The sequence below is a fragment of the Aedes albopictus genome, chromosome 1 (genome assembly GCF_035046485.1).
Source record: "Aedes albopictus strain Foshan chromosome 1, AalbF5, whole genome shotgun sequence".
Lineage (NCBI taxonomy): Eukaryota > Metazoa > Arthropoda > Insecta > Diptera > Culicidae > Aedes > Aedes albopictus.
This window is the reverse complement of record NC_085136.1, coordinates 235,776,588-235,791,341: the sequence shown is the minus strand read 5'-3', so window position 1 is coordinate 235,791,341 and position 14,754 is coordinate 235,776,588. Positions and strand designations below refer to the sequence as shown.

The following is a 14,754-nucleotide window of genomic DNA, read 5'->3' as shown; positions in this document are numbered from 1 at the left end:
AATGAGTTCGTGGGAAGTTATCAAGCCGGCTTCATCGACGGCCGGTCGACAACGGACCAGATCTTTACCGTACGGCAAATCCCCAAAAAATGCCGCGAATACCAGGTCCCAACGCATCACCTGTTCATCGACTTCAAAGCGGCATACGACAGTATCGACCGCGCAGAGCTATGGAGAATCATGGACGAAAACGGCTTTCCTGGGAAGCTGGCTAGACTGATTAAAGCAACGATGGACGGTGTGCAAAACTGCGTAAGGGTTTCGGGTGAACTATCTAGTTCATTCGGATCTCGCCGGGGACTGCGACAAGGTGATGGACTCTCATGCCTACTCTTCAACATCGCTCTGGAAGGTGTGATGCGACGAGCCGGGCTCAACAGCCGGGGAACGATTTTCACAAAACCCGGACAATTTGTGTGCTTTGCGGACGACATGGACATTATTGCCAGAACATTTGGAACGGTGGCAGAGCTGTACACCCGCCTGAAACGCGAAGCAGCAAAGGTCGGGCTGGTGGTGAATGCCTCAAAAACAAAGTACATGCTGGTAGGCGGAACCGAAAACGACCGGATCCGTCTGGGTAGTAACGTTACGATAGACGGGGATACTTTCGAGGTGATGGAGTAATTCGTCTACCTCAGATCCTTACTGACGGCTGACAACAACGTGAGCCGTGAAATTCGGAGGCGCATCATCAGCGGAAGTCGGGCCTACTACGGGCTCCAGAAGAAACTGCGGTCGAAAAAGATTCACCCACGCACCAAATGCACCATGTACAAAACGCTAATAAGACCGGTGATCCTCTACGGGCACGAGACATGGACCATGCTCGAGGAGGACCTGCAAGCACTCGGAGTTTTCGAGCGACGCGTGCTAAGGACGATCTTCGGCGGTGTGCAGGAGAACGGTGTGTGGCGGAGAACCACGAGCTCGCTGCACTTTACGGCGAACCCAGCATCCAGAAGGTGGCCAAAGCCGGAAGGATACGGTGGGCAGGGCATGTTGCAAGAATGCCGGACAACAACCCTGCAAAGCTGGTGTTTGCAACTGATCCGGTTGGCACAAGAAGGCGTGGAGCGCAGAGAGCACGATGGGCGGACCAGGTGGAGCGTGACTTGGCGAGCATCGGGCGCGACCGAGGATGGAGAGCGGCAGCCACGAACCGTGTATTATGGAGAAATATTGTAGATTCAGTTTTATCTTGAATTTGATGTAATACTAAATAAATGAAATGAATGGTTGGCTGACAGCTCACTCGAGGCGCTCGAAAAAGTGCGCCTTTTTTCGAGCTCGACATTTGCACACTTCTGCTACCCGGCCAATGATTGACCAAACTTAATATTTTTATCATTGTGCAAATATGCTTCCATGATGTTTTCAAAAAAAAAGGTTCGAAGCAGTGTTCGAAGTGTTACATCTGTTTGCATGTGCCCGCAAGGTATCACCTCAAAATCTCCTAGCCCAGTGATGAACCAGCCTTGGGCTGAATTTCCCCATAATAAAGAGCTAATAATAATAAATCCCCTAGCCACTTACCCTGCTTAAAGCTCCCTGAAAACTTGAAATCCGATCTAATATTTATTGATTCCATTTGGTGAATAAATATTTAGGTAAAGTTGCGTACTTCCGGCCTGTTACCCTAAATGGAAGTTTGGGTGTACAGTAGACGTTCGATAACTGCAACATGTTTACGTTTCACTAAGCGAACAAAATTCGATGACTGCAACGTCAGACAGGCGTCAACAACCCATCAATTGGGTTGTTTAGTGAATAAAATATTGCTATTTTCTATAGCCTAATCGAAAGAGTTCATTTTTCTGAATATAACGTGATTTTATTGGATTCCAATACCTTTGTTTTGATGGGTAAATTAACAAAACAGTTTTCATTTTTGAGGATAGAATGACAGTTCAATCGATAAAGTGACAGTTTGACCCGAACAAAAAAAAATCCCCATACAAACTTGAAATGCATTTTAAAAATAGTTCCCGAACTCCGAAAATTATGAAATTTTGCATTTCGACTAATTGTTGGGCGGAGAATTCGATTATGAAAAAACCCAGATACCCCTAAAGAACCCAATTGACGTTAAATGAATGCAAAATTCATTCGACTGTTCATTTGGGCTAACTTGGCGCACCGTTTTGACGGATAGCGGTGCGATAACTACAAATTTGTTGCACTTACCGGACTTGCAATTAAAAAGCATTACAGTTAAACCGTTTGCAGCGACCGAACGTCTACTGTACCCCAGAAAGTACAATGATGTATATTTTCTCGTTGCATTTTTACAATTTTAAGCAATTTTGTGCTCGTTCAGTGGAAACTCGAGTATACTGCCGGGATTATACGGCGTGAAGAAAAATAGAAGAACAGAACAACTTCTTACCATCAAAAACCGAATTGGGTACTCATTTACTTTGCTGGTCACCCTAGCATCATGGCACTTTTCCCTAGCTTTTTATAATAAAACCTAGACAAACCTTTGGTGGTACAGCGTCGTTCAACAGAGAAGAACTTCCTTGTTTTGACACATTTACAGAGTTACCTTTCTGCGGAAACAAATTTAGTTTAGAAACAGTTCTCTGCCTAAACTTAAAAGTACTTACCAGCTCAGCCAGCAGCTTCCTGAAGCGGATCCGGTGACTAATCACCTGGCAAAACAAGTTAATGTCCTTTTTCTCCATCTCTGTAAACGTTTGCACATCGGTGATGCCGTGGTCATTTTCCAGAACGTTGGTGTACGCTTCCAGATCATGTGATCGAAGGAACTCTCCCAGATCGCCTTCCATCGCCTTTTGCTGTGGTGCAGATTCCTCGACCAAAGCGTAGCGAACCTCTGGTTCTTCCAATCCGCTCTTCTCTTCAATGATTTTATTCGCAAGTTTAGGGGCTTGTTGGATGATGACCGGAGAAGAGAAAATATGTGTGGCCTGGCAACCTGCTGCTGCTCCGGAGATGGAGTGAACAATTTCCTCTGACGATGCAATTGGATCGACGGCGGCCGGCATCTCCCCAGGTTGCATCTCCAGCAAAGCAGCAATGATTTGTTGCTTCGTAAACATCTTTAAATCTGTAAATAAACATTTTTATGATTGAATGATGCAAAATGTATCATACATACATACATACATACATTTATTTGTTCCACATCATTAAGACAAGACATAATCAACAATAGTACGCCACAATACTCGGTTTGTGGCTGCCGCTCTCCATCCTCGGTCACGCCCGATGCTCGCCAAGTCACGCTCCACCTGGTCCGCCCATCGTGCTCTCTGCGCTCCACGCCTTCTTGTGCCAACCGGATCCGTTGCAAACACCAGCTTTGCAGGGTTGTTGTCCGGCATTCTTGCAACATGCCCTGCCCACCGTATCCTTCCGGCTTTGGCCACCTTCTGGATGCTGGGTTCGCCGTAAAGTGCAGCGAGCTCGTGGTTCATCCTTCTCCGCCACACACCGTTCTCCTGCACACCGCCGAAGATCGTTCTTAGCACGCGTCGCTCAAAAACTCCGAGTGCTTGTAGGTCCTCCTCGAGCATGGTCCATGTCTCGTGCCCGTAGAGGATTACCGGTCTTATTAACGTTTTGTACATGGTGCATTTGGTGCGTGGGTGAATCTTTTTCGACCGCAGTTTCTTCTGGAGCCCGTAGTAGGCCCGACTTCCGCTGATGATGCGCCTCCGAATTTCTCGGCTCACGTTGTTGTCAGCCGTCAGTAAGGATCCGAGGTAGACGAATTCCTCCACCACCTCGAAAGTATCCCCGTCTATCGTAACATTACTACCCAGACGGATCCGGTCGTTTTCGGTTCCGCCTACCAGCATGTACTTTGTTTTTGAGGCATTCACCACCAGTCCGACCTTTGCTGCTTCGCGTTTCAGGCGGGTGTACAGTTCTGCCACCGTTCCAAATGTTCTAGCGATAATGTCCATGTCGTCCGCAAAGCACACAAATTGACCGGATTTTGTGAAAATCGTTCCCCGGCTGTTGAGCCCGGCTCGTCGCATCACACCTTCCAGCGCGATGTTGAAAAGTAGACATGAGAGTCCGTCACCTTGTCGCAGTCCCCGGCGAGATACGAATGAACTGGATATAGTTCACCCGAAACCCTTACGCAGTTTTGCACACCGTCTATCGTTGCTTTAATCAGTCTAGTCAGCTTCCTAGGAAAGCCGTTTTCGTCCATGATTCTCCATAGCTCTGCGCGGTCGATACTATCGTATGCCGCTTTGAAGTCGATGAACAGGTGGTGCGTTGGGACCTGGTATTCACGGCATTTCTGGAGGATTTGCCGTACGGTAAAGATCTGGTCCGTTGTCGACCGGCCGTCGATGAAGCCGGCTTGATAACTTCCCACGAACTCATTTGTTTTAGGTGACAGACGACGGAAGATGATCTGGGATAGCACTTTGTAGGCAGCATTCAAAATAGTGATTGCCCTGAAGTTCTTACATTCCAAATGGTCGCCTTTCTTGTGAATGGGGCAGATTACCCCTTCCTTCCACTCCTCCGGTAGCTGTTCTGTTTCCCAGATCCTGACTATCAGCCGATGCAGACAGGTGGCCAACTTTTCTGGGCCCATCTTGATGAGTTCAGCTGCGATACCATCCTTACCAGCTGCTTTGTTGGTTTTGAGCTGGTGAATGGCATCCTTAACTTCCCTCAGCGTGGGAGTTGGTTCATTTCCGTCCTCCGCTGCATTGGCGTCGTCATTTCCTCCGTTGCCGTGGTCTCCCGTGCCTACGCTCTCCACGCCGTTCAGGTGCTGATCGAAGTGCTGCTTCCACCTTTCGATCACCTCACGTCCGTCCGTCAAGAGGCCTCCGTCTTTATGCCTGCATATTTCGGCTCGCGGCACGAAGCCGTTGCGGGATGCGTTGAGTTTCTGATAGAACTTCCGTGTTTCTTGGGAACGGCACAGCAGTTCCATTTCTTCACACTCCGCTTCTTCCAGGCGGCGCTTTTTCTCCCGAAAGAGGCGGGTCTGCTGTTTCCGCTTCTGTTTGTAACGTTCCACGTTCTGTCGAGTCCCTTGCTGCAGCATTACCGCCCTCGCTGCGTTCTTCTCCTCCAAAACCGTTCTGCACTCTTCGTCGAACCATTCGTTTCGTCGATTCCGTTCCACGTACCCGATGGTGCTCTCGGCTGCGTTGTTGATGGCTGCTTTAACTATACTCCAGCAGTCCTCTAGAGGGGCCTCATCGAGCTCGCCCTCGTCTGGCAACGCGGCCTCCAGATTCTGCGCGTATGCTGAGGCGACATCCGGTTGCTTCAGTCGCTCTAGGTTGTACCGTGGCGGTCGCCGGTACCGTACATTGTTGATGACGGAGAGTTTTGGGCGCAGTTTGACCATCACCAGATAGTGGTCGGAGTCGATGTTGGCGCCACGATAGGTCCTGACGTCGATAATGTCGGAGAAGTGCCGTCCGTCAATCAGAACGTGGTCGATTTGAGATTCCGTCTGCTGTGGTGATCTCCAGGTGTAACGATAAGGGAGGCTGTGTTGAAAAAAGGTGCTACGTATGGCCATATTTTTGGAGGCGGCGAAATCAATGAGTCGTAGGCCGTTTTCGTTCGTTTGCTGGTGGGCGCTAAACTTACCAATCGTCGGTCTTAATTCCTCCTCCTGGCCTACCTGAGCGTTCAAATCACCTATGATGATCTTGACGTCGTGGCTTGGGCAGCGATCGTACTCGCGTTCGAGCTGCGCGTAAAATGCGTCCTTGTCATCATCAGTACTTCCGGAGTGTGGGCTGTGCACGTTTATTATGCTGAAGTTGAAGAATCGGCCCTTGATCCTCAACCTGCACATTCTTTCGTCGATCGGCCACCAACCGATCACGCGCCTCTGCATATCACCCATCACGATGAAAGCTGTTCCCAGCTCGCGTGTGTTGCCGCAGCTCTGGTAGATGGTATGATTACCTCTAAACGTTCGCATCATGGATCCTGTCCAACACACCTCCTGCAGCGCTACGATGCCGAACCCGCGGTCCTTCAGTAGATCGGCGAGTATGCGGGTGCTCCCAATGAAGTTGAGAGATCGGCAGTTCCACGTACCGAGTTTCCAATTGCAAGTCCTTTTTGTTCGCTGGGGTCGTTGCCGTTGGTCTCGGTTCGTATTATTCTGTTGCTGATTTTCCGTTACAATGGTTTTTTACGGCTGGCTCGTAGGGCCTGACACCAACCCCCTACTTTCCGGAGGACCATAGTGCACAGTTGAGCTTAGAGTCCTTCCCTGGCACTCGGACGTAGATCAGCCGCCCCTAACATGGGGATCAGACGCTGTTGTGAGCCGCTCCTCCTGGAGAACAGACGCTCAGGTTTGCCGAAGCAAACCCCCCCTTCCCTGTCAGCCTACGACCAAAGGTCCCACCGGGGTTGGTTACCCGATCTTCCCTAAGGTTGCTCATAGTTTCCGGCCGGTACCGCGTGGAGGTAGGGATAGGAGTTGCTGGGCAGAGGCTAGTGGATCACAATGGGATCTGAATTGCGCAGCATACCCAGCCTTTACCGTGCCAATAAAATTTGTAATGAAATCGAAAAATTGAGAAAAATTTACTTACCAGTCCAGTCTGTTGACGTGCGATGCGATTTTTTTTCTTCGTTCATGCGTTACAGAAAGTGATAGTTTACGGTATCGGGAACAAAATCACGTGTATTGGATTTCAAAGTCACAGAATCTAGAACACTGTTCCCACATTCTAGTTCGTAAAGAATTTTATGGCGGAATGAAACAGACATGAACTTTGTTCTTTGAATCAAGATAAAAAATCACGAAAATGCGGTGCAACAAATCACAAAAATGAGAACAATGTCACAAAATCCAGCTTGCCGACTTTTCCGGTTTTCATGATTATTTGTTCCCAAAAATCCGAACGGTTCTCTTAGCGTGTACATTTTAGATTTGATGCCATTTTTCAGAATAAAACCGACTGTGGCCAAACAATGTCTTTATCATGTGCACACTGAAAAGACCGCATTAAAACATTTTCGATGACTACTTTTTGCTGTGTACATTTTATGATCATATATTATACAATGATGAAATGAACTGGTGTAACCACGCATATCTTATGTTCCAGAGTAAAATGAGCCTTTACGAGACCGGTACGGACGTCAAATCGGCGTTCACCTGCACGGCGGAGCAGCTGGAAGAGGCCGGATGTATTGGCGAGGAAGACATGTCGCCGTCGTTGCTGTGCTACGAGCAGCACATGCTTTCCGAGCTGCTCCATTCCGAGGGCTTGCTGGTATGCGGAAAGTGAGTTCTTGTGTGGTCGAAGGTTTTGGGAGGTTTGTACTCATAACGATTATTGTTTGGAAACATTTCAGAGGGGTCGGTTATGAAAAGGTCCTGCTGACGCTCCTAGCGATGTTCCGCGATGCCACCACCATGGTACTGGTGGTCAATTGCACGGAGCCGGAGAAGAAGTCGTACATATCACGACTTGGCATCCGGAACATCCAGGTATCGTCCATAACTCCTGCCGAGCGTGCGCACGCGTATGGACGGGGTGGCGTTCAATTTATAGACGCGAGCGTTCTTGTAACGGATCTTCTTTTAAATCGTGTACCGGTTGAGCTAATAACCGGAGTTATTGTTGTCAGAGCCAACAAGATCAAACACGCTTGCTCGGTTGCGTTCGCCCTCCGGTTGTACCGCCAGAAGAACAAGGTCGGCTTCATTAAGGCGTTTTCCAAGAATGCCGAAGGTTTTACGTACGGACACGGTCACGTGGAGGATGTCATGCGGAATTCGTTCTTGACAGAACTTTTTCTTTGGCCACGGTCCCATGCCACCGTTAAAGAGGAGCTAACGTCCTGGCAGCCCATAGTCGTGGAGATGCAGATCCCCATGAGTCAGAACATGATTCTGTTGCAAACGTACATTCTAGACTTGATGAAAGATCTGGTCCGGAACATCCAAAGCCTAAACCCGAATGGTGAGCTGCGAGAGGTGACGGTGGAGAATTGCATCTCAAAAAAGTTTCCCAAAACGCTGCAGGCAGAATTGGATGCGATTTGGTATCAGTTATGCGAGCAAACGAAGCGCATTGTCGTGGATTTGAGAGTGCTCCGAACTTTGATGGTGTCAGTAAATCAAGCAGTAAATGTTATCATTCAGTCAAATTTTAATTTCGATGATAATTTTCAGATCAACTCTCCACCATGACGCTGTAGCTTGTTACACGGCAACGAGGAGGTTTCGCTCGACTGAGTATGTCTTCAAGAACTCCGGGTGGACCCTTTTGGATTCGGCAGACAAAGTGTTCAAAACTGCTAAGGACCGGGTGTATAATAAGGACGATGGTGAGTAAACACATTCATAACGCAAATTGTGTTTGGAAATAATAAGCAAAAAATTGGCAGCGTTTCCGCCCGTAAATACTACTCAAGTCTCGCTAGATTAGCTTCACTCTCACAAAAAATAGTCGAGACTCTTGTAGGATCATTAACCGGGGGCGCAATAGGAATCCACATAATAGAAGACTAAAAGCTTATGAGATTTCGGCTATTTGTAGATATGGCCAATTAGTTCGGTTGTGCTAAGAGATAGCACAGTATTTTCTACTTAAAAACATCTGTGATTTCTTCATGCGTTCTTACGAAGATTCCTCGTATTTTTCTTAGTATTTATCCAGTAATTCCTGCAGGAAATCCACTTCAGATACCTTCAGGAGATATTTCTGGGATTCCCAGCAAGTTCTATAAAAATCCTTGGAGGAATTTCAGACAACATTTGTATAGGAAACCTAGAAGAAATCTCTGGGCAATATTAGCAAGAATTTCTAGGGAAATCCCATCTGGAATTTGTGGAGGAATTTCAAGAGAATTTCTTCAAAGATTTTCCTCCGAAGGATCCCTCCAAGAGTTCCATTTGGCATATCTCTGCGGATTTCTCCAGGCCACTGGGATTTCTGCAGAAGTTCCTTCTATGATTTCTACAGAGAATTTTCAAAACTTTCCTCTAAAAATTCTTGAATTTTCCCAAAAATGCCTACTGGTTTTTCTCTAAGAATTCTTCATGTCATTCTTCCACACAGATCGAAAAAAGAGTGTAAAATTCTGTGACACATGATGCACATAATTGGAGCGTGGGATATCACAGAAGTTTACATGACATATCATGTAAAATTCTTAAAATATCATGTAAACTTCCATTATATGTCATGTAATTCAGCATGACTCTGTGTGTTTACATGACATATAACGTAAATTTACATGGTATATAATGTAAACCATCATAACACCAAGTTTACATTACTAAAATTAAGTTTACATGACGTGTAAATCTCATTATTTTTATCTGTGCAGGAATTTTCCCAATGATTCATCCAGAAAATCCCTCTTGAAATTTATCCAAGAATTCTTGCTGGGAGTCCTGTTATTATTCTAGATGGGATTCACCCAGCAATCACTGCTGTAACTTGTCTATATTCTCCAAAAATCCACTCAGAGATTTTTTACCAGAAATTCCTTCAGAATTACTGTACACGGAGACAAATTTCGTTCATTTGAAACAAAAATATTCATGTTTATTCGATAAACTGATAAAATATTTAAAACCAAAATATTAATTTTTAAAATTAACTCCATTACATTGATTTCTACAATACCCATTGAAGAGCCCCCCGTTTCGCCGTCGAGAACATAAACAAAACTCTCAAGTTCCAGCTGCAGCACCAAACAAGATTTCCTCTTGCAAAAAAGTCAATCTTCACCAAAAGTTTCCACGAAATCCCATTGATTTCGGGAGCTTATGTTATCTACTTGATGTTGGCATTGTTAGTGCCATGCGGGAAGTGGGTTTTCATAGAGAAGGAAATGACTTTGTGATTTTTATTGGAAAACAAAAAAAACAAACAAAAAAATTTACATTTGTTTCTAACATAACCTGTCAGAAGATGCATGTTTGTTTCAAAAGTGGATTGAATTTGCTTCAAAAGTGACGCTCGATTTGCTCCAAACAGTTTTATTTTTGTTGCCAGAACAAATTGACAATTTATTTGAGTTTACCTGAAATATTTTTGATTTTACCATACTTTTTTTCTGCATGTAGGGGTTTTTCCAATAATGCCTTCTAGGGATTCTAACAGAAATTCCTTTTCTTCTTTTACTAGAAATCCTCTTCAGATTTCTTTGATAAACTTGTTGAAATTGCTTCATGTTGGGAACGCTTCTGGGATTTCTTATAGAATTCGTGGTGCGAATCCTCTAAGAAGTCTTGCTGTGATTACTCGAGCAATTCCTGCCTTAAATCCTCCAGCAATTCCTGGAAGATTCCTCAGACCAAAAAACGGCAGAAATATCATCTGGAAATGCTTTCAAAACCACCACAAGAATGCGTGGAGAAAGCCTAGTAGCAGTTCCTGAATACCAGCAAGAATTTCTGCAGGTATTTCGACAGGGTTTCCTAGAGAGTCATTGAAGAAAACTCTTCAATCCCTAGAGGAATTGCTGAAGAAATGGTTAGCGAAATTCGATGGGATTCCGCCAGGAATGCCACCTGTAATTCCGCTAGAAATTTCTGCTGGGATTCTTCATGAATTTTGTGGGAATTGAGAGGGATGCCGAGAAAAGGATCAACAGGGCATACGGCATTAGCAGCGGTGATGCGCTACCGGATTAAGAAAGCAAACTCATCTCGGGACCTACGCTTTACTTCCCTTCCGAAGGAAGAACTCACATTTTGCAAGTTTATCGGGAGTGGGATTCGATCCTAGGTCCTCGGAGTGATAGTCAAGTGTTCTAACCATCACACCAGGTCCGCTCCACGAACTGCTATACTTCAGTAATTACTGCAAGGATTCCTTCAGAACTTGCTACCAGAATTTCTTCGAAAATTGATGATGAGTATACTCCAGCATTTTCAGCAGGAATAGGTATATCCAATTATTGCCTTTGGAAGTCCACCAGGAGTTCCTGGAGGATTCTCTGCAAGTATTGCATGGAGCAATCCCAGCATTGGTTTCTGAAATTTTCTCAAGAGGATTCCCATTAGGAGCACTAAATAACTGGAGAAATCCATTAATAAATGACAGCAGGAATTACTGGATGAATTCCTAATGGTTATGCCAGAAGCATTATTGGATGAATCCTCGCAGAAGTTTATGGAGGAACCCCGAGTGGAATTCCTGGAGGAATCCTTATTAAAATTCTCTGGAGGAAACAGAAGAGGAAATCATGGATATCCTTGAAGGAATCACTGGAGGAGTTATTGCGGAAATGTTTGGAAAATGTCCCAAGAGGAGTCATGAAAAAAATCTTGCAGGAATACCTAGGCGAATCACAGTAGCATTTGCTGGTGGAACTTCAAGTGAATTCCCTGGAGGAATTTTTGGGAAAGTTCCTGAAGGAACCCATGAAGGTATTTCTTCTGCAATCCCAGCAGATATCTTCTAGACAAGCCCACAAGACATTCCTGGAGGCATTCCTAGATAAATCTTGGAATTCCTCCACAAATGTGTGATAAGATTTCTCTAAACATTCTTGTTGAATTGATTAACAGGTTTCTCCAATGAATCCTATACGTATTCATATACATATTCCTGTTGTGATGCCTTCAAGAATTTCTCCAGAGATTTCTTCTAGGCAATCTATAGAAATTCTTCTTGCGTTTACTTTAGAGATTTTATCGAGAATTCTTTTATGAATTTCAACTACATACAGTATCATTGGATATTCCTAAATAAATTTCTTCGTGCATTCTAGCTAGGATTTCCCAAACATTTCATGCTAATTTTCCTGATGGATTCTACCAGACATTTCTGAATGAATCCCAGCATCATAACTGAAGCAATCCCAGCAAGAATTTCTAAAGGAATCTCAAATTGATTCCCAGCTGGAAAATTTATTAGAAAATTCCTGAAATAAACCTCATAGAAAATCTCGAAGCAGATTCATATTTTTTTTCTCACTCACCCCTCTTAACAAACACAGGAAAGAGAAGGATGGAAGGGGGTACACTGGCTCTCTCTTTCATCCTTCTTGCTCTCATGTTTATAAAAAAGAATGAGTGAAAAAAAAGAAAAAACAGTCTTAGCAAGTGGCTGAAATTATGTGAGGTAAGTTCAGCAATAATTTCTCTAAGGATCTTAGATCAGGATGAGGTGTATTTCATCACAAAGAACTACTTTGTGAAACACACAAAAATTCACAAAGATTCCTTGCAAAAGTTATAACGAAAAACCCGTGTCATTTTGTGTGGACGACTCCATGGTTCACAAAAAATGACGCACTTATTTAAAAATTAGAAGTTCGGTAACTTATCTTACTGGGCTTGAAATGTAAAACACACAATAAGCGACAAATCAGTAATTTGTTGAAAATAGATGCCCACAACTAGTAAACTATATTTCTTTTTACTGAGTACAGTTGCTCTAGCAACTGGACTTACAATAATGCAGATACTTTGCTGAACTATCTATGCTGTTCGGAATTCCTTCAACAATTTTTTTTTGAGGAATCTTTCGGCAATTGCTTTGAATACTCTTTTGGTTTTTTATGAACGCCTTCTATAGTTCGTACGAGAATTCTTGGACGATTTCTTTGGGTAATGATTTAAAGAATTCCTACAGCATTTTCTTTTGAAATACCTACGACAATGCCTAAGCAACTAGCTACGACAGTTTTTCTTTTGGAAATTCATCAGCAATTTCTTTGAAAATTTCTCAAGCAATTCTTTTGGAAACTTCTTTGGTTTTTACTTTGAAAACTTCTTCAAATTGATTAAGAATTTTCCATAATTTCTTCAGTAATGGCTTTTGGTAAGTCTTCCTTTTGCAGTTTATTTGGAAACTTCTTAGAAAATTTCTATGGAAATTTGACCGTATTTTTTTTTTAATTCCTCAGGAAGTTTTTCGAGTATATTTTCGGGGGTTTCTTCAAGGTATCCTTTGTAAATTTCCAATGATATGACTAAAGAAATTCTCAAAGAAATTGCCGAAAGAATTTCTTAACAATATGTCGTAGAAATTTGGAACAAATTCCAAAATAGTTGTCTGAAAATTTTCCTGATTTGACGAAAAAGCTTCCTAGGCGCCGTCCACAAATTACGTAACGCTCTAGGGAGAGGGGGGAGTGCGGTCGAGCTTTACGGTCCATACAAAAAATTCAGGACTTTAATACAAAAAAACGTTACGAAGGGAGGAGGGGGGTTAAGAAATCTGGATTTTAGCGTTACGTAATAAATGGATGCTGCCCTATTAAGTAAATGAAGGAAATTCATAAGCTCAAAAGTATCGAAACCGATCGTGTTTGTATTAACGGAAACATTCGCGTGAGAGAACATCCTGTGGTATTGAAATGGAACCGAGGGGCAATATCTGGTCAACTCTTTTGAATATGAACGCAATAATAATGATAATAATGATAACATATTTACAGAAGCAGTAGGATAGCCCTGGTCAAAGGCACAACCTTGTGATCAGCTTGCTTGATGTCAGGTCTCGGGGCTTAAATGTATCTTTATTCTACAGAGAAAGATGCACACTCGTGGTGCCAACAAGAACCAATACTTTTCGTGATCAAACGAAGAAGCGTCACGGTCCTTTTTTGTTGTTGGTTTTGATATATTTGATTTCTATTTGCAGGAAGGAAGTTGATGCACAATTTGTCCTTCGATTTTATGAAATTATGTATTATAAACCAAGCTTCAAATCAAGCTTCCAATACTGAAGACACAAGAACAAGAGTCACAACAATAACTAGCATAAACGGTTCACTGAAAATCAAGCACCATATCAAACTTGTTTATTTTGTGTGAAAATAAATATGGGTCATTCCGCGCCAAGTGACCGACCGCTTGCAATCGACCATCACGGATTTGAACCGAATTTGGCTGAAACATTTGTTTAGATTGTAAAAGAAAAAATCCAAATTTTGGATCGGATCACCCCTCGGCCCGTGGCAACACCCCTCGTTTTGGCCGATATGAAAATTATCCTCTCTTTCTTTTATGGCAGACAATTAAACGTTCCATAATAAATACAAAATTTCCCATAAATAATTCGAAAAGTCCCAGTGAAGAAACAGGGGAGTAAGCAGTAATAAATTACAAAAGTTCCATAAACAAATAAAAAAATGCATAAATAAATCAAAAGTTTCCATAAATAATTGATTTTTGAACAATTAAAAAAGTCAAAAATGCAATGAATAAATCAATTGTTGCAATAAAAAAAGCCATTTTTCCCAACAAATAACTTCGAATTTTCCATAAATAAATCCGAATTTTCCATAATAAATTAGAAAATTCACAATAAAAAAATATCTAAAAAGCAATAAAAAATTCAAAAAGTGCCATAAAAAATGACTAAATTACCCATGAAAAACAAATGCAGGAAAGTATGAGGCAGTGAAATGCTGAATCACACTTATATGACTGTAACGACTGAAAAGCCTGCCTAACTATGATTGCAATTAACCGAGCAATCGCTTGCTGTCCGAACTCGCTATCGCTCGTCGGACCTAAAAAAGGGATAACATCTATGTTTGCATTATACCGGGCAAATTCTTGGATCTGTGGTTTGTCTAGAACCGAAACGATGCAGTTGCGGTGCATCGGACATCAAAAACTTCGGCGGCCTTCTGCCGCCTCAGTTGCTCAATCCTCTATGCGGCTTCGCCGCATGGTCTGTGCAATTTTTTGGCTCAAAATGCATTTACGTTTATTGCTCGTTTTTTGACATTGTTTGGGCAGGTCGTGGCTCACCTCGGTTCTGCGGTATGGAGCATGCAGATCAGCGCGGT

At 43.4% G+C, this 14,754-nt stretch overlaps 1 protein-coding gene and 1 long non-coding RNA gene across 2 annotated transcripts in view; one reads left to right on the top strand and one right to left on the bottom strand.

Annotated features, from left to right (window-relative positions):
• The window catches only part of LOC134285528 (uncharacterized), a 374,077-nt gene that overhangs the window by 113,704 nt on the left and 245,619 nt on the right, over positions 1 to 14,754 (bottom strand). The window lies entirely within an intron of this gene.
• The window catches only part of LOC134287026 (DNA repair endonuclease XPF-like), a 38,080-nt gene continuing 30,420 nt past the window's right edge, over positions 7,095 to 14,754 (top strand). Inside the window, exons 1-3 of the mRNA XM_062848734.1 lie at positions 7,095 to 7,267; positions 7,339 to 8,097; positions 8,162 to 8,316. Of these exons, the coding sequence (XP_062704718.1) occupies positions 7,095 to 7,267; positions 7,339 to 8,097; positions 8,162 to 8,316 (1,087 nt within the window). The remainder of the gene's footprint in view (positions 7,268 to 7,338; positions 8,098 to 8,161; positions 8,317 to 14,754) is intronic.